Below are 22159 nucleotides of genomic sequence, written 5' to 3' on the forward strand. Positions count from 1 at the left end.
ATCCAATATACAGTGTCTACGACAGTCACCTCACGACAATTGGAATCCAGCTTGTTTCGGGGCATTTTTTTTTTAAGAGTTGCGGTTAGTTAGCACAGCATATGAATGAACGTGCCTATTCTGTTGAAGTACCCCAGAGCGGACCCTATCAGCCATTTTTTGCTAAGATTGAGAACGATGCTGGGAGGGCTTTCCGGAGGTTATTTCAACAAAAATAATCCCCGAAGAATGTCTAATGGCCCGCGTCGCAGGCTGCTTGACGTTCCCTCTCGTTTGTTTCCTGCGAAGGTTAAGTAGGCTACGAGCTTTGGTATTCCCTGGTTCTCACACTGGAAGTGCAAATGAAGGGTAAGCATCCTGAACACGCAAAGAAAGTATAGAAACTTGCAAGAAAAGCCAGCAAACACCGAAAGCACAATGCAGGTGACCGGGTTTCCACAGCTAATGTGGGTGGTTAAGTTTCTTGCTGATAGGGGTCACTGGAGTGGCAAAATGGCGGCAGCCAGAGAACCCGTGCAGTACCAGATTGGCTTTTCGGAGAGTTAATGGGGGACAGCGGGGTTTCACCGCTAAGCGGTGCATACGGGTGGGCCAGGCGAGTTAAAATTTTTTAACGAGTCATCCGCAGACTGTCGCCGCGAAGCGGCGTGAATGCAGGCCGGGGGAGGGTGGGGGGGGGGGTGTTAACACGCGACCAGTCCCCCATTGCGCTTCCGAAAAGCCGGACCCGTGCAGTACAGCCGAAGCCACAAGAGAGTGTACCCAGACCTGTTCAAGAGGAGGGAAAGGAACACGGGGGGGGGGGGGGGGGATCAGTCTTCTTCCGTTCCTGCTTTCCCTCCTCCTGAACAAGTTGGCATACGCTCCCTCCCCTATAGCTTTGGCTGTACTGCACGGTTTTAGTGAGACTGAGGCGGCAGTCACTGCAGCAGTTTTTCGGGAAGACGGGTCCGGTATTTCTGTTCTTTCCCCTTCTCCCTGGTTGTCACTTTTACAACCATGCCAGGTAGTTGGCGTCCGAAGGAAGAGCTTCTGAACCAGATTCGAAACTCGGCTCTCATCAATATTTGTCGCGGCGTCGCACCATCCCTCACGTCATACGGGTGCGCCAACAGGGCAGCCGGTAAACCGGAGCAAACGAAGCGGCGAGATCCTTCCGACTAGGGCGGCAGAACGCGCCCGTCTCGCGTCCAGGGCGCCGGGCTGACAGAGCCGCAGCAGCAGGCAGGCAGGCAAACGCCGCGGCGGCTCGACAGCTGCGCGGGTGCCAGCCGTTGTAAATCTGCCTGCAGCCCAGCAGACGCCCTAGACACGACTCGACGTAACGCGAGCGACGTGCAAGAGAGATGAACGAGGGTAGGAACGAGGGCATGCAGAGCACGACACTGCACACGTCTTGCAAAGTGCTCATTCGATGAGCAAAACCGCGCTAATGGTGCGTTCGCGTGAACTGTCGCGCAGTATGAAAGACAGCCTGCCACGGGACCACGCCAGACATCAAATGCCTCGAGAGGCGCCAAGGGTTACATCCGAACCCCCTCAACTTCATCGGCGGAGTAAACTACAGAAAAAGTTAGCTGGGAAAACTTCAGTCTATTCCATCTCAATCTGAGCTCAAGTTAGCGAGGCAAAGCAAAAATGCCGCAATGACGGGCGGCAGATTAAGGACTAATCCTCCCACGACCTGCCAGACACCCGCCGCATGTCAGTAACAGATCCGAGCGAGCGCAAAGCCGGAGTTGTTGCGAAAACAACGCCCCGAGACTTGCACCTCGAGTGCAACCAAGTGCAACTCGCAAAGAAAGCTGTGGGAAAGTAAATTTCGACACCACACGTAGTTATGAATACTACCAGCGGAATCGTACTCAACGCTCTCCGCAACCCGTTACGAGAACCGAAACTACGGTCAAGGCCAGCGCCGCGCATGCGCACTCGCGGAGTCTTCGTTGCGGAGAGCTTAACGGAGTAGCGAAAACGATCTACCAAAACTCTTCTATGTCGGTTCACTCACGTGAACCGCTTACCGATGACATCGATAGAGTGGTTCCACTGCGACCATCAAGCAGCCCGGCCCGCACTCGAGGAATCATGGGAATGGTGTTCCTTCAGCTCCCTAGTGACCGGTAATTTCGACGAATTCCATGGTTACGCAGTTTTGGGTGTAATTCGGAGTCACCCCAAACAAGCGTCGTGTAGTGCCCAAGGACTTAAAAATGCTCGTCAATGTCAGCATTTTCGATACTGTGCATGCTGTTCACCCTGAACCTCGATGAGCTACAGAAATCTTGTCGTTCTTGTACAGCTTCAAAGACGCTGGTATTAAGTTAGAAACGCTAATGAAGGCACCCTAATATAAAGCCCGGCTGACTCCGAGCTAAATCCTGGTTTTTGTTGTGAATTCTCGGCTTTTTTAAGAGATTCCTGCTAAAACAACAATCACGAGAATGATAATACTGCAAGGTTTCTCCAGCTCACCCAGGCTGAAAGGTGGATCGCATGCACGGTATAAAAAATGCTTATACTAACGGGAAATTTGAAGTGATATGACAGGTCCTTGGGCTCTATAAGGCGCTTGTCTTAGAATTGGTCGAAATTACCGAACACTAAGGAGCTGAAGGAACAGCGTTCCCATGATTCCTCGAGTGCGAAAAAAGTGCTTGAAAAGAAGTACACATTTCTTGTCCTGCTTTGTCCATTTACCTGTGACGTTGATACTTTCCAGACTTCGCAAATAAGTTTTGTTGTTCACATGACCAAAAATTACGTTGCTAAAAAAAAAAAAAAAGCTTTTTTAATTAAACACAAAATGTAAGGCTAATTTTCTTTCTAACGCTCGCAAACAAAATGCCGAAACAGACGAGGGCAGAACGGAGACAAATCAGAGGTGCTTACGTCCACGCATTCCCGTTTGGGGTGGGCAGACCGGCCATGCCGTTGATAAAACAAACGCGGTTCCACACTGGGCCCGCGCACAGCCGTTCACTTCAATCGGGCTCCCTAAATATAGAGCGAAGGTCGGCCGTCTCGCGTGTGCAGTCCAGCGTGCCTCCCTCGGGAAGGGCGAACAATCGACGCCGCCAGCCCACAAACAGCCGAGACCATTTTCGGTGCCAGCCCGGGGAATAGCCGCAATCGAAACTCTGCGCCCCAAACGCGGACGCGAAGCACGGGATCAAATGCTCGACCGGCGGTCGCGGAGCTGCAGAGTCCCGGCGGAGATACGTTCAGACACAACCTGCCAAGCACTATCCTGAACATTTTTTTCTTTCCTAAGTGGGTTGCTTGTATGTTTATACCGCCTTGATGTCTGTACACCTGAACGGGTGACCGGTCTTTTAGCTGGAGCTGAGAAATGCAGCCAGTGCAGTACAACCGCTAACCTGGGGTTTCTAACGTGCATCACGGAGTAGTGATTACACGAACGCGTGCCGGTACGAAACTCGTTCAGGTCGAAACGGGCAGGAGGTAGGGATCGAGCCCAGAAGGTTCTGCAGCGCAAGCTTTCGCTCCACGCTCCGAGCTGAGACGCGTTAGCCCACTCGGCCACCGATCCCCTTGAATATCCTGAACCTGCCACGCCGGGCCTTTTTACACGGCACCACATCGAAGGAAAAAAAAAAAAAAAATAAGAAGCAGACTCTCCCGACTCTTGCCTGGTCAAACTGGTTTGGAGGGTTGTGCCAGGCTTCAACAAAGCTGTGTCAATCTAGCGAACTTTCGAAGTAACACCGGACGAGTTGAACAAACCACATCAATTCGTCTGCGTCGCAAAGATAAATGTTTCGAAGCATTCACGAGGCTAGAGGGCCAGATCAAGAAAGAGGTAGGATGCAGGGGAGATGGTGTAACCGTGTAAGCTACATTATGTGGCAGCAAATTTTCCACATTCTTTTCATGGCCACAGCGACTCTAATGTTTGTCTACCGCACCCTTTGACCGCACCGGCGCCGCTCCCGCTTCGGAAGGCATAAAGTGCGGAGTTGCTTCGGAAGCTGCTCGAAGTTGTGCGGCCACGTTTCACTCGAACCTCGAGTATGGTGCCTGGAACGCGTCTCCGACTGGTGTGTTTACCGCCTCCAAAAAAGTGGTCCCTCGATTTCCGCCCGATGACGTCATAGAAGTGTCATGCTGTCGCCGGTCGCGATCCGGGCGGCGTCTTAACAGTTACGGTGTATGGCAGACGCCTGTTCTGCTGTAGGTCACTCTCCACTGTGACAGTCCACGGAAGTTAAAGCAACCGGAAGTTGGGACGCCTGGGACGCCGTGACCACAGCGACACTCGCGTTCGCTCGTGCTTTTCGCCAGCATTTCTACGGCCAACCGCCAGGATCGCGACAGGCAACAGCATGACACTCCGGCTTCTGTGACGTCATTTGTTGCCACTTTGGGACCACTTTTGATGTATGGGCGGGATAGGTTGCTAAACAGACCAGTCGAAGACGCGCTCCAGGCGCCATACACCTCGAGGGACACTTGATCTCATCTGCATGGATGTCAGCAAGATGAAGGCACGAGGCTTCTCTGCAGACGAAACAGTCGTCGACACCGGAGACTGTGCGCATCGGCGGCAATCCGATGCCCGGACGAAGTCTGGAGCGGCAGAGCGGGTCCCACGGAAAGCTCGTGGGACCTCGGCAGACACAAACATGGCGTCACGGATGAGTGACCAACTGTAGCTGGCCAGACAATACGGAAAAAGGTGGAGCAGAACGGAGGCAGACAACACGAGACAACGCACGTGCCTCCTTTTGTTGCCAGGGGAAAGAGGACGCACCCGTTGCTGCAGAGGCATGCAGCCCACAAACCAGGGACTCAAACCGTAACCGAAAACCGTTTAGAAACGAAATTTTCAGCAACCGGAACGAAACAATTATTTGAAATTTATGAAAACCGTAACCGTACATTATTTGCCGGTAACCGATATTAACCGAAATATAGAAATTAGTTTCTCAAGTATGACCTCGAGGAGGGATATTGATAAGTTCAAAATCCCTCCTGAGGAGAGAAAAAAAAAAAAAAAAAAAATCGGTTAATACCTGTTACCGGTAAATGTTAGAATCGGTAGGAAATTGTAGTAGACAGTTTCTCCCCTCTGCTACGGTATCTGAAGAAAACGCCGCAGCTGCGCATGCGCGCCGCCAGCCCTGTCTGCATAGTTCAATGTCTTGTGACAGATTACGGAGCGCTATCCGGGAGCTTAGCGGGCTGCGGAAACTGTCTACTACAATTAAAAAACCTTAAAGGGGCCCCTGCAATCATTTAAACGTCAACCTTTTTTGCGGTTTCCACGTTTCTTGGGGTTCGGGCAAGCCAGTGGGCATGGAGAGAGTAACTAATTTTAACCGGACGACGCGGAAACCTCCACCGACGGGGGCGACCCGCGGTACCGAAAGCGCGCGATATGCGAGGTCTTTGGTCCTGGGCTTACTACTGGTCAGAGCCCCAAGGCTTTTTAGCCGCAATACAAAATATAAGTGGCCCGCGAACCGTTTCAATTATCTATAAAACTAGTTTTTGTTCAGTATTTAATAAAGCAAAATTCGAGAAAAAAAAAAGTTTAAGTTACTACGTTCAGTGCGCTCAGGTTCGGTGCAAATTAAAAATAAGTAAAAAAAGTCATTGCAGGGCCCCTTCAAGGCTCGACGTAAAAATCCGGCTCGACGAAAGCCCGGGCGCAGCGGACGAGCTATCCCAGCCAATCCCGCTCTCTGGACGTAGCCCGTGATACGCTTTTCGCGCGTCGCTGTGCCCCCTCTCTCAGGTCACGTGACACCCACACGGCCTCCGATTGGCTCCGATGGCAAGTAACACCCGCTGCGCCCGGATGTAAGGTGAAAATGAGTGCATTCGCAACGTATCTGTAGAAGAAGCTCCGCCTCCAAACCCCGGAGAAAAGCGGCGGTACTATAAAAATGTACCAGCTTTCTAGCGTCACAGAATCTGACAGCGAGAAACGTGCGCTTCTATAACCGCATGAATTTACTTGGAAATGACGAACATGATGTAAGCGTAACAGCGGACAACAACGAGGGAAAGGGAAGGAACGAACATGATAGGACATTTTTACAGCTTTCTGTGTTGTTAGTTCCTCTCCTTAGTCGTCATTGTTTTGCGCTCACACTGAATTTACACTGCATTTACATTATATTTGACTTCACTAATGTGAAGGTGGTCGTTTTTATTTTTATTTTTTTGTTAGATTAGTCGGGAGAGAATCCTGCGCTCTGTTTATGTGTCGTTTGGTGCTTCGGCCGGGTCCCGGGAAGCGTCTTCGGAGACGAATACCCTAGACTAGAGATTGCCAAGCTGCGGCTCTTCGCGTGTTAAAGTGCGGCTCGCGGCTCCCGCCCGAGCACTTCGACACTAAGAGAACTGGGAACGCGTTCTAAATCGAAAGAAAGGTTGCGACTCGGATAGATTGAAAGTAGTTCGACTTTCGTTTACAGCTCTGAACAAAAGTTTGCAATGCAAGCGTGACGTTTTGCATTGCTTAATGTCAAAACTCAGACTTTTTTGGTCTAAACATTTGTTTCGGCATCAACATTCGCTGAGCTGCCTCCGCAAGTTGCGCTGATTGGTTCTCCGAGTGTTGTGAGTGAAAGTAGACGCACAGACAATTTTTAGAGTAGCCCCCACCCTCTAAAACAAAATCTGTTCGAATTGAAATAAAATATAAAAACGCACAAATTCATCCATGCGTGTATACGTGACAAAGATCCTGTTCGCTTCAGTGTAGTGCGACCGACTCGTCTTCACCCGTCGCAAAAGCTCGACGAATCGCTGAACAAATCAAAAGCCAAATCGGACGTTGTGAATGTTCAGACAGCGAGAGGTGGGCCCGCTGTTGAGAGAAACGGCCACACAGAGCAACTCCTATACCCGAGGGCATTGGTCTGTGACGTTCATCACGGTACAGTAATCACAGCGCCCACGAGCGCGCCCCGCTCCTCGGAGGAAAACAAGGTTGCCGAAAGGAGAAACAGATCGAGACTGTTGCAGCAAAGAGTCGGGCACAACCGAGCTGTCCGCGCCAGGTGGGCGCCCGCGAGTGTCATCGCCTCCCCTCGACAACCCGACAGATCCGCCCGGGTGCCCACAGCAGAGGCTAGGGGGCCGCTCTTGGACCACTCTGCTGGACCGACTCTGGACAGGTGCCACCAACACGACGCCCACAGACCGAGCAGTGCGTCGCTCGCGCGTACCAGAGCGGCTACGAGCTCAGTCTCGCGCAGCGACGGACACGCGTTCTACACCAAAACCGGCCCCGTTCACCCACGAAGCTGGCAGCACGCTGGAAGCTCGTTGGATCAGCAGTACGTTCATCTTTCATCACGCGAACAGGCCATACCGCCCCTGCCCACGCGCGGAAAGCTGGGTCCGGTGTTCAAAGGTAGGCGGTTCATTGTGAACGGCTACACTTTACTATCGCGATGGTATAAATCAGTTTGCCCCACGGACCCTAAAGCAGCACTCCCGCTGCTCGTACAAAAGACGCTGCAGGCAGAATTGTCAGCATCTTCGAAGCTTTACACATGTGTTTGCAGACAGAGCGACCAGCGCCACAGGACCTCCCTACGTGCCTCGGGGAGGAGCATTCTGGAAGATCTCGGAAGGATTGCTTATTCAACCCATTTACAAGCCGCCACACGCAGTTCACACGCTATGAATCACGCACGACGTTAATACCTCGCGTAGAGCAGATTATAACCAAGTTCAACGTCCAAGGAAAGCATTAGTAAGGGCAATCATTCGACGTAGCGCTAAAAAAGAGCTGCTTGAAGTTTGCCGGTGCAGCAAACACCCTTTTAACACCGTTCAAAAGTGAAGGGTGTTCCATGCGAGCGCATTTTCCAATTAAAAAGGGTATACTGCTCAAAATAAAGTCTCTGAAAGGGTGTAGCCATGGATCTCGGAGACACGTACCCTTTTACACCCTTAAAGGTGTAAATTGTACTCGTCCATAGGTAGGGATCCGTGTTTTCGGATAAATCCGAAAAACACCGAAAAACACCCGCCGCTAAAATTTGTCGAATCGGATTTATCCCGTAAACTCCGAATTGTTATGTGCCCATGTTATGCGCCCGTGCCCAGGAGCCAGCGTTCACATTGTGTGAACGCTGGTTCCTGAACCTCGTGCCAGTCGTTAGACTCAAAGGCGAGCTAGCTTCCTCGTTCCTCGGTTTGCAGCGGTGTATTTGAGACCCTCAAAGGCAGCGCACTGAGAACCGTGTACCGCGACACTGTCCGGATTGCTCAGACCCTCGATTCCTGCAGCGAGAAAAAGAAAGAGCGTAGAAAAGCCTCACCGAACGCCAACATCACACGCCAACGGCGTTTCACCGCAGCACAGAGATGTCGAGCGACGTAAACGAGGCTTCGCAACATCCAGAGAAAGGTGCCAAGATGAACGAGCATGGTGATCAATTCACCTGAACCTCACGGTACGCGATAGCTTCTTCGCAAACAATGGCACGCAGCCAAAAAAGAAGCGCCTGTCAACAGACCGAAGAAGACGAATTCTAGCCCGAATCCTCTTTACAATACAGATGCGCCTTTGCGAGGCACAATCAGAACGCCCCTACTGGCTGAAACCTTTGATGGCTCATGCGTTGATCGTGACGGCTCAGTGACCATGGATGCGTCGCGGGCTGCAACGCCACAGCCCACTCGACAGCCGCCCGAGATAACAAGCCGAGACGCCTGCCCGACCATTGATGACGTCACTGCACAGAACGCTCGCAGGCAGCCGCGGGTCTCTAAACGGCCGCCGCGCGACACGCTTCCCTGGCGTTTCCCCGAAATAACGAGTGGCACTCGGGATCCGGCACACCTTCTCGCATGTTGCCACCACATCGGCGTTTCAACTTCGCCTCCCGCCAGAAAGCACGACTGTGACTGGACTGTTCGGTAGGGGATGTGGCCCCGAAACCGGGCCATAAATAAGGCGCCCGCCGGAAGCCAAGACTGTTACACAAGATGGCGGAAGCGGTGCTCTAGTTGGGGCTCGAATGAACCGCCGTGTCCTCCCGTGGAAAGTTTAGCTCTCACCTTCAGCTGGAGGCTTGCCGACAGACAAATACGCCTATTTTTAACATAAAAAAAAAAGTAAAACGAGCTAGAAAAAAAAAGTCATCAGTCATTACTGCCCAACGCTTATCGTCAGGACCGTGGAGCACTGAAATTGACCTCCCGCTCGAAGAAGCACTTAGGAGGGGGAGAAAATCTGTCGACGTAGAAAATCAAGAAAAAATTAATATTAAATTTAACCTACTATTACCTTACGAAAGAGGCAGACAACCTTCCTTCCGCACATCATAGGCCGGGGGGGGGGGGAAGCTCTTCGACTTTTTACCCACAATAGTTAAATTCTGAACTGTTTACGCGAGAAACAATAGACTCAATTTTGTGCAACAACGAATCCCGTTGTATACGTCATTAAAGTCAGTTGAAGAAAGAGCATTAAATAGCAACCCAATTAGAGTAATTCAATTATTTTATTTTAACTTAACTCGAGTAACAGTAATGCATTACTTTTCACTACATTTGTAGAAATAATTTACTTTTGAGCAGATAATAAACTGAATTACTTTTCCTTATTTTGTCATGCTGGGGCTTCCTTCTGCCAGTCACCACGGGAGAAAACTATGAGCGCCTGCCTCGCTGCCTTCCGTCCATTCGCGGGACTTTTGAAGCATGCCAAGACTGCGCCAGGGCGCGGGCGCCTCCCGCGGACGAACACCCGAGAAACTGTCAAAGCCACAGCTCAGGAGCACAGAAGTACCGCATAAAGCGAGAGCGTCGTCTGTTGTCAGCTTGGAGTTAACCACAACGAAGTGATTGAAACGTGTATACTGAATTAAGGCCACGACCCCTGTCGGCCATTTCCAGAATGAGGAGCTTGAGCCTGTATTAGATTCGTTCGTTAATTATTAACACTAATAATAGACCGCTTACTTTGAAATGCCGCAATTAAAAGTGATTACAATTCGAAAACGCAGCTCCCATATCAACGATGCAAGAAAAATGTTATCACATAATCATAGACTGATTATGTGTCGGGTAGCTTTTAAAGTAAATTGCTTAGTAAATTCATCACTTCCCGAAAGTACAATAAGCCACTTTCCTGTGGCTAGCAATTTATTTTCATCAACCACTGCTAGATTATAGCAATATAAAGCGAAATTAAATTACATCGTTAACGCAGTTTACCCCCGCAAATGAACAGTGCGCATTACGTGAATGATGCAACCACACTCATTAAACAAAGCTGCACCCAACAAACGACAAAATGGAACGAACAAGCTTAATTACGCCGGAGAAATTGAGCACAAGCGGTAGTTTCAAGCTCACAAATCGTTTAACATCGATCGATACCTATACGTGCTCATTACCGCGAAAAGAAACGAAGAGACTCGAACAATCAGCCGACAAAACCTGCTCGCAAAAAATTCTGAAAAAAGGCAGGTTTGAAGAAAATGGAATACTCGTCGTTCCCGCCCAACTCGAGCAGGCGGAAACGCGAGACCTTCGAGACTCGAAACGCCTGCAGGAGCCAACCCTTGCTCCCGAGGAACAAGGCCCGTCAGCTTCAGTGGGATTCATTTCGCTACGCCGTGGGAAACCACAGCTATTTTCCTTCGCGAAGCTGCGGCACCGCGAGACTTCGCGGTATACACATACGAGGCGGAGGTGGAATGGCTCGCTGTATGCACCCATACGTTTATCTCTCGACACGTGATCACGCTCCCGCCCATATCCAGACAGCGAAGTCGGGTGAGGAAAGAGGACTGGTTCGGCGAGCGCATAGCTCTTTCCAGCCCACTGTCAGCTTACGCGTAAACGGAGTAACTCACGAGACCTTGTCTAAAACGCCCAAAGATCTTGAACTGGTTACGTATGGGGACGTCCGTAGCTAAGACACTGTAGCTTTGTAATCGCCACGCACCGTCAAGCCCGAACGTCGTCAAGTGAACGAGCTCGACGTTCAGCCTTCGGAAGTTTTCTCCCTCGAGCAGTACAGTCGACTCGCGAAGCTAGAGGCAGAGGACGTGGCAAACGAAACGCAGAGGCCAGACGCATCGTGTGCTACGCCGCATGAGACAATTCGGAGGGTGGTTTCTACGGAGAAGCCACCCTCCGCCTCCTCCGTCGCAAAGCGCCTCGACACAAAACGAAGGCTATTCAGGAACAATGCGTGCGGTGGTCCCGCTGGAAAGGAACGTCCGCTTATCGGGTAGATTAGTTGGAGGACAAGGCAACAACAGTCCGCACTGTACGGCCGTTGTGGTTCAATTAACATCGCAAACAATCGGCTGGCTTCTCGCCCCCACCTCCGTTCGACCGACGAGATAGGACGCCGTCGCGGCACGCGTCAGGAACAAAACTGGGAGTAGTACCCGTACCGCGGACTCGTCGACGGCCCTTCGCCGCGAGCAGATATACATGGCTCTGCGAAGGCAACTCGTCAGCAGCCGACAAGACTGTGCGGCAAATGGTGCCGCAAGACCGTCATCGGGTTTTCAAAAAAGGCCTCCGCTGTTTTGGTGAACCTGTCGTAGACCTAGCAGGCCTCGCCACCATTCGTCGCGTCAAATAAAAAAAAAAGCTGCCGGGGGGGATGGCCTTGATTCGGATTAGGTGACTGGCAGCCGTACCTTAGTTCGCTCCAAGACGCTCACCATGCTTCGAGACAAATTGACACATGAGGATGCTCAAAGATAAAGACGACGTCCGGCAAGTTTAAAAACCGTACTAAAGGGTAAAACATGACAGAGGGATCGAGAAAGATACGTTACAAATTCATTTAATTTCTACCAACGCGAACTGAACAGCTACAATACACTCGAAAAACTTCGCTCGGCCCAAGTCGCAACTGCACACCGATACGCGAGAGTGGACTCCCCCTTACGCCGACGTGCTGCTGCTCTTCGGTGGACCAGCCGCAGAGTCGATTTATCTTGGCGTGTAAACGCAGCCAATGACGCCGCCGAGCGTCGCCCGGTGCAGAAACATCACGCGCCCCAGGAATGGGGGGCGTGCGCTATCTGCTAACGTGGCTGGAGTGTTTTGCCGGGAGGGCGCAACCTCTATTTGGGGACCCTCTCGGGGCTGGAGTCCAGGCGGCACAGATAAGGCGGACCCGGCAAGCACACTCCTCCGGTGCAAGAGCATCGCCGGATTCGAGTTTCTGGACCACAGGCACGAGTGCAAACAAGCGTCGCGGAGCGCGGACGAGAAGCAACCGCTGCCACGCCGCACACAAAAACGCCCAGGGTTTCGGCAAAGGCGACCGTTCAAATAACTGCCTTCCTGCGCTTGCCATCGTCTATTAAGCTGTCGGTCGCGTTCAGAGCGTGCGCAGTGTAGAGTGCAGACAACCACGCATACTAAAAGCACAAATCTCGGGGCCATTCACTGCGCTGGAATGGTTCAGCCGATTATAGTAAACGTATACAGAAAGATCACTCTTTACGTTTCATTGGTCACATCGGCTCGTAGGGTTCGCTGTTGCTCTCGAACTGAAGGTGAAGCCAAGTAGGCAAACAAAGAAAGGAGCGGCAACTCCAGCACGCCATGCGAAGGAAATGACTTCGAATCGCAATTCTTTTGGCGTCAGAATGTAACAGAAAATCAACGGCCCGACGTCCTCCAGGCCACAAAACGAACTCGTGGGCAACGCGTCCAGTCGACCCGAGTGCAACGAACCACCGCCGTTCTACGAAGGGGTCCGGTCGCATTTCGCTTCCGAGACGGACGTTTAAGTGCCGAAACAGGTACCTGCCGCAGACGATATCGACTCCAACGACGGCCAGCGGCGCGGAAAAGGGTCGAGAGTAGCAGCCCGTCCGGTCAGAGACTAGAGGAGAGACGAGAACGAAGCGCCGCCGACTGACGCGAGGAAGCCTGCCTTCGACCAACTTAAAACCAAATGCAAAGAAAAAAAAAGGGATAGCTGGATTAGAGCGTTTGAACACGTTGCATCATTCGAGACTACACAAAACAGCAGCTGGACGCCGATGTAGTTCCCACAAAAATGGAAACCGCGTCGCCCCCACCTCCGGATGGCGACGTGCACATTCCCGGAACAATCGCGACCGTTTTGTAACTAAAGGCCCGTTCACAGACTTGCGTTTGAGTACGACCGACTTCGACACGACCGGTTTTTAAGCCTCTTGTGAATGCTTGCGACCGCGGATGCGCTGCTGCGGTGCCGGGCGTAAGCCGTCACGGAAGGCTTCAAAACCCGTGTTTAGCGTCCCCGGTCCTAAGTCGCAACTGTGTGAACGGGTTGAGAGAAGAACAAGGAAAATATGGCATAAAAAAAAAAATCCCGACAAAAAAAAAAAAGGCTAGAAAATTAAGACGAATGGAATGTTTCCATCGTTCTATTTCGAGCGAGTTGTTGAACGTTCTCGGGCAGCAGCGAGGGAGTCCCGCAGGCGCCTGTACGCGCGGCAAAAGCACTTGTCGAAGCTGCAGGCTCGCGCCATGTGCATTCGACACAACTGCAAGCGAGCAATCCTTCCGCCTTCACATAATGACTGGGCTGTCACGGCACTTTCCACTGTATGAGGGTGCCGCTACACGTGCACTACTTATTGGGCCAGCTTCATTGGTCAGGGACGCCGAAATGTCAGAAACTAGAAGCTCGTCCAACTGATTTCAGCTTTTTTTTTTTTTTTTTTTTTTTTCTAACCTCTTTTATTGCTCTGATGGGGTTTGGTGTGTAATGCGAGAAAAAGAATGATAAACCGAAATCATAAATGCTCCACATTTCGTAATAGAGATTCGACGGCGTAGGCCCAAGAGAAACAATTGTCCGGATTCGCAGGCATTTAAAATGACGAAACTCGGAATGACGAATTAGAGGCAGCGTCGTCTAGGGCGCCGCAAGGAATACCGGGAACGTTGGGTATACAACCGGTTGCAGCAGACTAATGTCACTGGATCCTGGGAAAGTATACGCCAGTGCCTTCCCTACCTGCTAGCCGGACACAAACAAATACTAACATACACACGACCAAAACCTCGCAAGGCGATTGGCTAATCTGTCGACGTTGCCATGGGAAGCTGATTCAATGAGAAGCATGCGAAAAACACTCGGCATGCTCTGTTTAAGACTACCTGCGCGACCTGAAAGTCTGTACCATTTGTGACGTCACACCACTGGAGAGCGCGCGGAAATTCGAATGTTGGCTTCGGCATTTTCTCAATTGCTATTTTGAATTTCGAGAAAATAAATAGCATACCGTGAAGGCTAAAGTCCCGGTAGTCGGAAAATGCAATTTGGGTAGCGCAAAAAAAAAAAAAAAAAAAAAAAAAAAAGGTTGGAGTATCCCTTTAAGGACTGCCAAAACAACCACCCCCAAATATTGTGAAAACCTACACTTATGCAAGTGAGGTGCTCCTTAGCGGCGTTGGAACTGGAGTGAAGTCGAAGTTCGCCGTTCTTTCGATCGACAGCTACACGGGAACAACCTTGACCACCATTTATTCAAAAATAGACCCGCATTTTTTTATCTCGGCGGAAATTTTTAAAATTAAAAATAAACCTAAAAAAAATTAAAAAGTAGACATGGAATAGTACCAAGCATAATTCCTGAGCCTATCGCGCTAACCCAGGCGCTCACCCACTGGCACTCCTGTGCAAAGCGGTGAAGCTCGACACCCGCACGCTGGTGAGAGGTGGCACGGAGGCATGCGGCTGACATGACGATTAAGTGACCTCATCCCGAATACAAGACCCTGGTACTGTCATACTGCAGTAGCCTCCACCCAACAATTTGGCCACGTTTTTATCGCAAATTTAAGCTCCACACATCGCCGACATCGTCCGGAAATTTAGACGATGTCGGCGCGGATGATCAGATCATCCGCGTTTTGCCACTGCTAGGTTTGCGCCTGCTTCACGAGTAGCAACTTTGGTGCGCCCTCGAGTTACCCACGAGCTTCAAGTCGTTCTAAAAGGAGTTGATTTAGTGGTTTTCGACGACGCTCGGCAAGTTTCCAATTGGAACCATGGGTCTATTTTCCCTAATTAAAACGTTAATTAACGAATTTTAATTAGCCGACTTATCGCAAAGATTATAGTCACCCACATAATGTCCCCCTGGCCGTATAAGCCTCCATCACTGTAGGCAGAAGCTTGATCTGAGGATGCGGAGACATCTGCCAGGCCAACTGTAAACGACGTAATTACGAGGACCCAATTTTTACCAATTAAATATATTATGAAATTCACCCGAAAAGCATTCCATACCACTACAAAGTAATCGGAAAATTCCATCTCGCGAAATAACGACCTTTACCGTATTCAATCAGTTGAAAGATCCGTCCAGATAAAGGTGCACTGGACATTCAGGCCTAATTAGACATGTCATTCAGTCTCGTTGGACTATCTCGGTCATTCAGGCCAAAAACGAGCGCTAGCTGCCGAAAAAAACAAACAAAAAAACATTGCGCACTTAATCTCGCTGCTTAAACCAATCACAAATGAAGGAAAGGTTTTATTTCTGAAGGGTGGAGACAATTCCCGCGTACCCTTGCAGCAGACAAATTGAGGCATTCCGAAAACACCCGAACGAGCAACAATTACTGGGAACCTGAAATAAAGGGGCCGAACAAAGCCCCAGAGTCCCCGGAGAATAAACATGCCGCAATAAGCTCTTTCCAATCAGACTTGGCGGGCGCCAGACAAAAACAAGGGTCAATCCTCAAACAAAACATTACTAAAAAAAAAAAAAAAAATCTCGTCTAACAATATAACTGGGGACAGTTCATACGAACCCAACGTACAACTATGTCTCGACAAGGAGACTGATCCCAGGCTAAATCCTCGCGCCCTCGCTAAAAAATATGCGAGCTCCGCTTGCAACGAAGGGAAAAAAACTCGCGAAAGGATAATAGGAGCTCAAGGATCATCACAAAGAAACGGTCCGGTGATAGAAAAGACTGCAATTGAACCGATAAAGGTTCGACGCACACTCGGCGCAAGGGGGCGAGACACGCGACAGTCGGCGGAAATTCGCCTGGCAGTGTCCGACGCCGGCGCACGTGGCTCCGGGCGACCGGACAATCCACAGAAGCGCGGAGGAATGCGCCGCTGAAGGCATCACGGCGACCCCTGAGCTTATCGTGCTTGCGCTCTTGAGCGCGCAGTACCGGACCGGACGGACGCCTCGCCCCCCTCCAGACGATCGAAACCCCGTCCACACGTCCGTGCGAGCTTATCCGACCGGCGGCGGCGGCAGATACGCGTCGTCGACCCTGGCTTGTTTGCCCGGAAGAGGTCCCCAGGCCGAAGTCGGGCGCCCCAAGATGGGTCAGAACCCCAATGGGGCGCCGTCCGGTTGACGACCGCCTTTTCCCAATAAATCGAGCCACCGCGACGGATGACCGACGCAGCCAAAGTGGCCCAATTGTCGGGGTTCGTGGAACGTTTCGCGTAGACGCGTACGAAAAGTGGTTAGAACTGGTGCCGTGCCACAACACCGGAGGACGTGCATTCGCGGCGGAAGACTGCAACCCTGGAAGCCACGAATGAAGGCGGTGGCAACTGGCGGAAGAACTTGAAAGAGTGTTCAAAACGCTGGACCTCTTGACGAAACATACTGTCCGCGCTGAAGCTTCCAGAAGGTATCTCGCTTCTGGCCTTCATGATCCAAGATCTATGTTCCAGCAAAGCATTTCGCGATCGGAGCGCCAAAACGACAGGCTGCGCGGCTCAAGTTTCGCTGCGCATACGCAGCGCCATTTCTTCCCCTGGTGAGGCGCGCCCATGACCTGTTGGCAGTACCAGGAGCAGACGACGCGGGAGGCTGGTGCGCCTGCCGTGCTGGCTTCGCGTTTCGTAAAGTATGTACTCGAAGTCCACAGCATCGTATTAAACATAAAGACATATATAGGTCTCCCAAAAATTTTTATTCGGTTCCTGGGAGGCGATTTAACAAAGACCGCCAGAAACCTGAATCGTCAGCTCTGTGGAGGAGAGGGTTAATTATTAATGCGAAAGCATCAACTGTCCTATGGAGCGAACCGGCGTTATCAGCTTTTGAAGCCAAGCGCCAAACCAACTCCACCTAAACAGGAGGCTTCCGAGTCACGCGTCATCACAGTCATATCGATCAAGGCGTGAGATTGGGCATGAGTGCTGTGTCAGTGTTCGGCTGGGGCTCGGGCCCAATCAGTGCGTCGAACGTCGGGCCCAAAGGCGAGTTAGCGCGATCCGACTCTGATGACGTTTCACAGAGGGAAAGGAGACCATGCGGAGGCCTTCTGTCTAGGTGGTTAGCCAAACGGAGTCTGAATTCTCCTGTCCCAATGGAGCGAAGTCTGGCAGCGATTGGATGGATAGGGTCCCATTGGCTGGCGCGCGTCATAGTTTCAAGAAACGCCACCCCATGGCGCTGAGGGCCCCGCGCTGGCAGAGCCTATTATACTAAGAGAGTTTGGCAGTCTTCAATATTCCTACAATCCAGCAACCACAGCTGGAATTAAGGCAACCAGGAGGTGGCACCTTGCCTCCGCCATTTTGTGTTATCGAATTTCGAACCCACTCTGGATGAGGCACGGAAGGTATGCTGTGACCCGCCATTTTAACAAGTGTTATCGCTAATCTAAGTATTTTTGGCGCTGCACACGTCATCAGAAGCTCAAACTTGCTTATCTGCTACGATTTTTAAAAATTATATGAGCTTAAACTTATTCCTCTTTTGTAAAAAAAAAAAGCGATTTCCGAATACTTTGAACGTTTAGTCTCAAAAATGACCACAGTAAAAAGTCTGTGCCGTGACAGGCGCCATCTAGGACAGGCGCTGCGAACCCTTGCGCTCAATCGCCAGATTCATTAGTATAAAAAAAACCTAATTTTGTTCAAAACCAAAAGAAATAAAGCGTATTTGTAAATTATATTTCTTGAGATCAATAAAGGATGGTCAGTGCTTGAATATAATGACCGATTGTGTTTATGAAACTACTAACCGCGCATTTGGACTAGGGGACGCAAGAAGTGGGGCCAAGTGGGGCGAGGAGGCAGGCAGCGAAATCCACCATCGCTGTCAAGTCGATCGAAAACACGGCGGGCGGAACAAGCAGCGGTGCAACGCGCTGGAGACAGAACAAAGCCTTTTGAAAGCGCGAGACGCAAGCGGATCGTGATTCAAAGCGTCGCAGGCGGCAAGAGGACGAGGCCCTTCGACAACTCGAGGTGGAAGCAATCCGTCGCAGGCGGCATGCTTTCACATTCACAACCCACAAGCAGACTTGTACGTAATCAGTTATAAGTAACGATATTACTTGTAATCCCTTACATTTATCAGCACTTTAGTAACGGAATAATTACATATTTTCTAGAGTAATTTTAAAGTAATTAAAGTAAATAACGCAAAATGTCCGACTAGACTTTCGAGAGCAAACTGTTGCTCAAAATACTGAAGGTCATTAAATGGAACAGGTGGCAACAATAAGAACTTGAATAACCCTGTTCCCTTTGTTCCTTACTTGAGGACAATAATGTTAAAAGTAGCGCCACGAAAGTAACTGATTACTTTTTGGGGTAAAGGTCAGTTACTTTTATAGGACGGCAATTGTAATAAATTACAATTTAGCCTTCAGTAATTGTAAATGTAATTCCTTACAATTTTTCAGTAACGTGTACAAGTCTGCCCACAAGTGCTTAGGTGTATACTTGGACTTTTGTTTCCTAATAGTCGCACAATTCAGTAGTGCAGCTACGCTTACTTGCCACGTTAATAGGGATTTTTCGTATATCACACGCAAGAGCATGCAAGAGTTTTGCGTTGCTTGGGGGAGCCGTCACTTTGAGGGCGGACTGAGCTCGCGGCCGTAGGGGGCCCGCAGTTGACGTACTTTCGACAAGTCCCTAATGTAGCAGCTGCGAAGGTTCCCCGTGGCTGTCGACAAAAGAAACCCGAATATGCAGTTACCATTTTTTTAAACAACTTTAACGTTGAGAACCAAGCTCACTTTTGCTTACCCGCCAATTTTGTTTCTCCGATGCTTAGAAGAGAGCGAGTACCGGCAAAAGACGAGGTAAACTGAGGCAGATAATCGTAGCCCCTATTGCGTTCCAACTTGAACGCATAAATGAAAAAAAAAAAAGCTGTACTCTAGTTTTTATTATATATTATTAAAATGATGTAGTCAGTCCATAAAAAGTGTAAGTACTTTTCAAGCAACTCTAAAAATTAGACACTAGAACATTCTTGGGACGAGGAATTGGAGCGTGTTGGCAATGTGGCATGTGCAAAATGAAAGCAACATTTAGGGGACCAGGACAGAACACCTCACAAAGGTAAACTGAAAATATATGGCTGAAATTCAAAATTACATTTTTCGCAGAGAGAAGAAAGCAATGTTGACGATCCTTTTCTGGCGCAGGGTGTTCCAGATATATCAAGTACAACTGCGCCTAATCAGCAAACAAAACAAAACAATCCTGAAAAAAAAAAAAAAAAAACCGTAACTGTTTAAAATTATCATTCTGGCGTCCCATAAGGTAAAAAAGCCAATACTGGCGCAAATGCGAGTAGATTAACGATCGCTCTTTTAACTCAACAGTGCGAGTAGGTCATTGACTCACGAGAGTGAATTACGATTTTACCGCTACGACGGCAGCGTATACGTGCGCGAACACAACGAGGTGTCGCGGCGTGCAGCAAGTTTTTGTTCGACCAGCTCTAAATGTCTGGGAACAGCCGTATTTGCGTCCCCCCTCGGTTTTTCTATACAGCTTGACCTAGTTTTGCATTCTGGCAGTGCCTGCCTCGTCACCGACTTCATTCGCAAGAATTAAAACAGCCGCGGCATGCTTCCAGCAGCAGGCAACTCCGATTTTCTACGAGCACTTGCCCGAATCCAAGCAGTGTGCGACAGCGCAGCTGTGCGCGAAAAGACAATTTGAATAATATAGCATTCTCATCTTTGTCCGAATAGCTCAGACTTTCAAGAGCTAGCGAAACCATGAAGAAAAACAGCATTTAAGTTGAGGCGGATGTCCCCAGGCGACGCTGTCTTGCACTTGCGCGACGCACTTCGCCCGCAGTCTACAAATGTTCTTACGCCAGGATTATCTCCTCCACCCGGAGACTTGGCACACAGGCCGCCTTTCTTTGCGGAGGTTCGTCCGCTAAAAAATAATCCGTTTTTCAACGGACAGAAAACCACAATAGGGAGTTTTCGTAGACCGCGTTTCCCCCTCCGCAACCCGCTACGATACCCGGAACTCTACAGTCAAGCCCATGGGCGCGCAGGCGCATTTAGCCGTTTCTTCGTTGCGGAGGGCTCAGCGGAGAGGGAAACGCGGTCTACGAAAACTCCCCATTAGGGAGTTTTCGTAGACCGCGTTTCCCTCTCCGCTATGCCCTCCGCAACGAAGTAGCCGCTACTGCGCCGGCGCGCCGATGGCCTTGACTGTGGATTTCCAGCTAGCGTAACTGGCTGCGGAGAGCCGTTGCGGGACAGCGGAAACGATCTACGAAAACTCCCTATTAGGGAAGTGTAGTAGACAGTTTTTCTCCTCCACTACGGTATCCCCGAAGAAAACGCCGCAGCTGCGCGTGCGTGCCACCAGCCTTGTCTGCATAGTTCAAGGTCTTGTGGCGGATTACGGAGCGCTATCCGGGTGCTTAGCGGGCTGCGGAAACGGTCTACTACAATTCCCTATTACCGCAATGCGGCCCGCAGTAGAATTTTAAGGTGTCCTTCGCCATCGAAACCGGACCCGTACTTCCATGGCCTCCTTTTGGGATCTCAAAGGCCATGATACTTCCATGGAGGGTGGTTTCGCGCCTGAAGGCGGCGCCACTAGTACCTCTGACTAGTACCGCTCCGGAGCGCCCTTTGCGCAGCCGGACAGGACTGTGGGGAGTTTTCGTACACCGCGTTTCCCCTCCGCTAGCCCTTCACAACGAAGAAGCCGCTACTGCGCCTGCGCGCCGTTTGCCCGGCGAGCGTTGCGGGACGGCGAAAGCCATCTACGAGAACTCCCTCTATTGTCAGCAACGTAACGACAACGCGTCAAAGGCATCCGAAGATGTTGGGGCATGGCGTGACGGTTCCTCATCCCCACACGCAAATCGACTAGGAACACGAAAAGAGCATTCCCGCCACTTCCCCGAAAAAAAGAAAGAAAAAGAAACGAGGCCCCAGTGCGGAACCATTTCCTTCAAATCGCAGAACAGATCCGTGATCGGGCACCGTACGCACTGTGTTGAGTGCCTTCCTCGTGGGAGTAGTCGCAGATGACCAGAGAAAATTTAATGGGCGATCCTGATGAGACCGGTACACCTTTTCCCGACTGAGCTAGAATCCGGGCGCTCCGGCGGTTTTGCCTCTGAAACTTGATAATGCACCGGGCAGATGCGTCATTTTCCAAAGAACTCGGGATGTCGGAAGCGAGATGGCTACTCAGAAGGAAATACAGCAAGCGGAAGGGGTGTCGCGGTCATTACTGAGCGAGCGTGCGTCAAGCTTACTTTTTGTTACCCAGAAAGTTCATACGCTGCGCGAAACAGTGTACTTACGCAACATGCTTGTAAGAAGGAAAAGATACGACTATGATTTTAACCCGAGACTGGCGCAGAAGGACATTTTTTTACAGTTGTAGAAAAAGTAACAGGGACAAACGACGTGTCTAACTCGGATGGTAAGTTTATTCAACCACCTTCCTTATATACAGAACCACAACCACCACAGAACGGTAGTTCGTGGAGGTTGTGGTTTTGTACACAAGAGGGAGGCTGAATGAACTTATAAGCAGAGTTAGAAACGTAGTCTGTTCCTTTTACTAAATTTCCTCCTGCGCTATAGCCTCGGGTTAAAATCGTCATGGTAAGCGTCCACCAGCTCACCCGCGCACTGGCTAATTCGGAAAACCACGTTTGTTGAGTCTGGAACGATCAAGTTTTCATGAAGGTGTCTCAAATTTACATAGAAGTATGTGGTAATTCACTACATGAAGGGAGAAATTAACGCGCCGCGAAGAACCCAAATTCCTTTTAGCGCGGTCCTTGAGGTGAACACGCGTGAGTATAGAGTTTTAGACCATCGCAGGCAACGATGGAAAGGGAATGGAAATAATGGAAAGACAGGAGTTATACTCCCTTTGGCAGTATTCTCAGCATTTATAAACAAAACACTT

At 50.3% G+C, this 22159-nt stretch overlaps 1 protein-coding gene across 3 annotated transcripts in view; it reads right to left on the minus strand.

Moving 5' to 3' along the window:
- LOC8041780 (synaptic vesicle membrane protein VAT-1 homolog-like) overlaps positions 1–22159 on the minus strand; it is a 44857-nt gene that overhangs the window by 17050 nt on the left and 5648 nt on the right. The window contains exon 1 of one of the 3 annotated variants that reach the window (XM_029991429.4): positions 2893–2956. The exons of the other annotated variants lie outside the window; for them this stretch is intronic. Within the exon in view, the coding sequence (XP_029847289.1) occupies positions 2893–2930 (38 nt within the window). The 5' untranslated portion in view covers positions 2931–2956. Of the gene's footprint in view, positions 1–2892; positions 2957–22159 lie in introns of those variants that run through there. 3 annotated transcript variants of the gene reach the window in all.

Source organism: Ixodes scapularis, unplaced genomic scaffold (genome assembly GCF_016920785.2).
Source record: "Ixodes scapularis isolate PalLabHiFi unplaced genomic scaffold, ASM1692078v2 PGA_scaffold9__187_contigs__length_104089568, whole genome shotgun sequence".
Lineage (NCBI taxonomy): Eukaryota > Metazoa > Arthropoda > Arachnida > Ixodida > Ixodidae > Ixodes > Ixodes scapularis.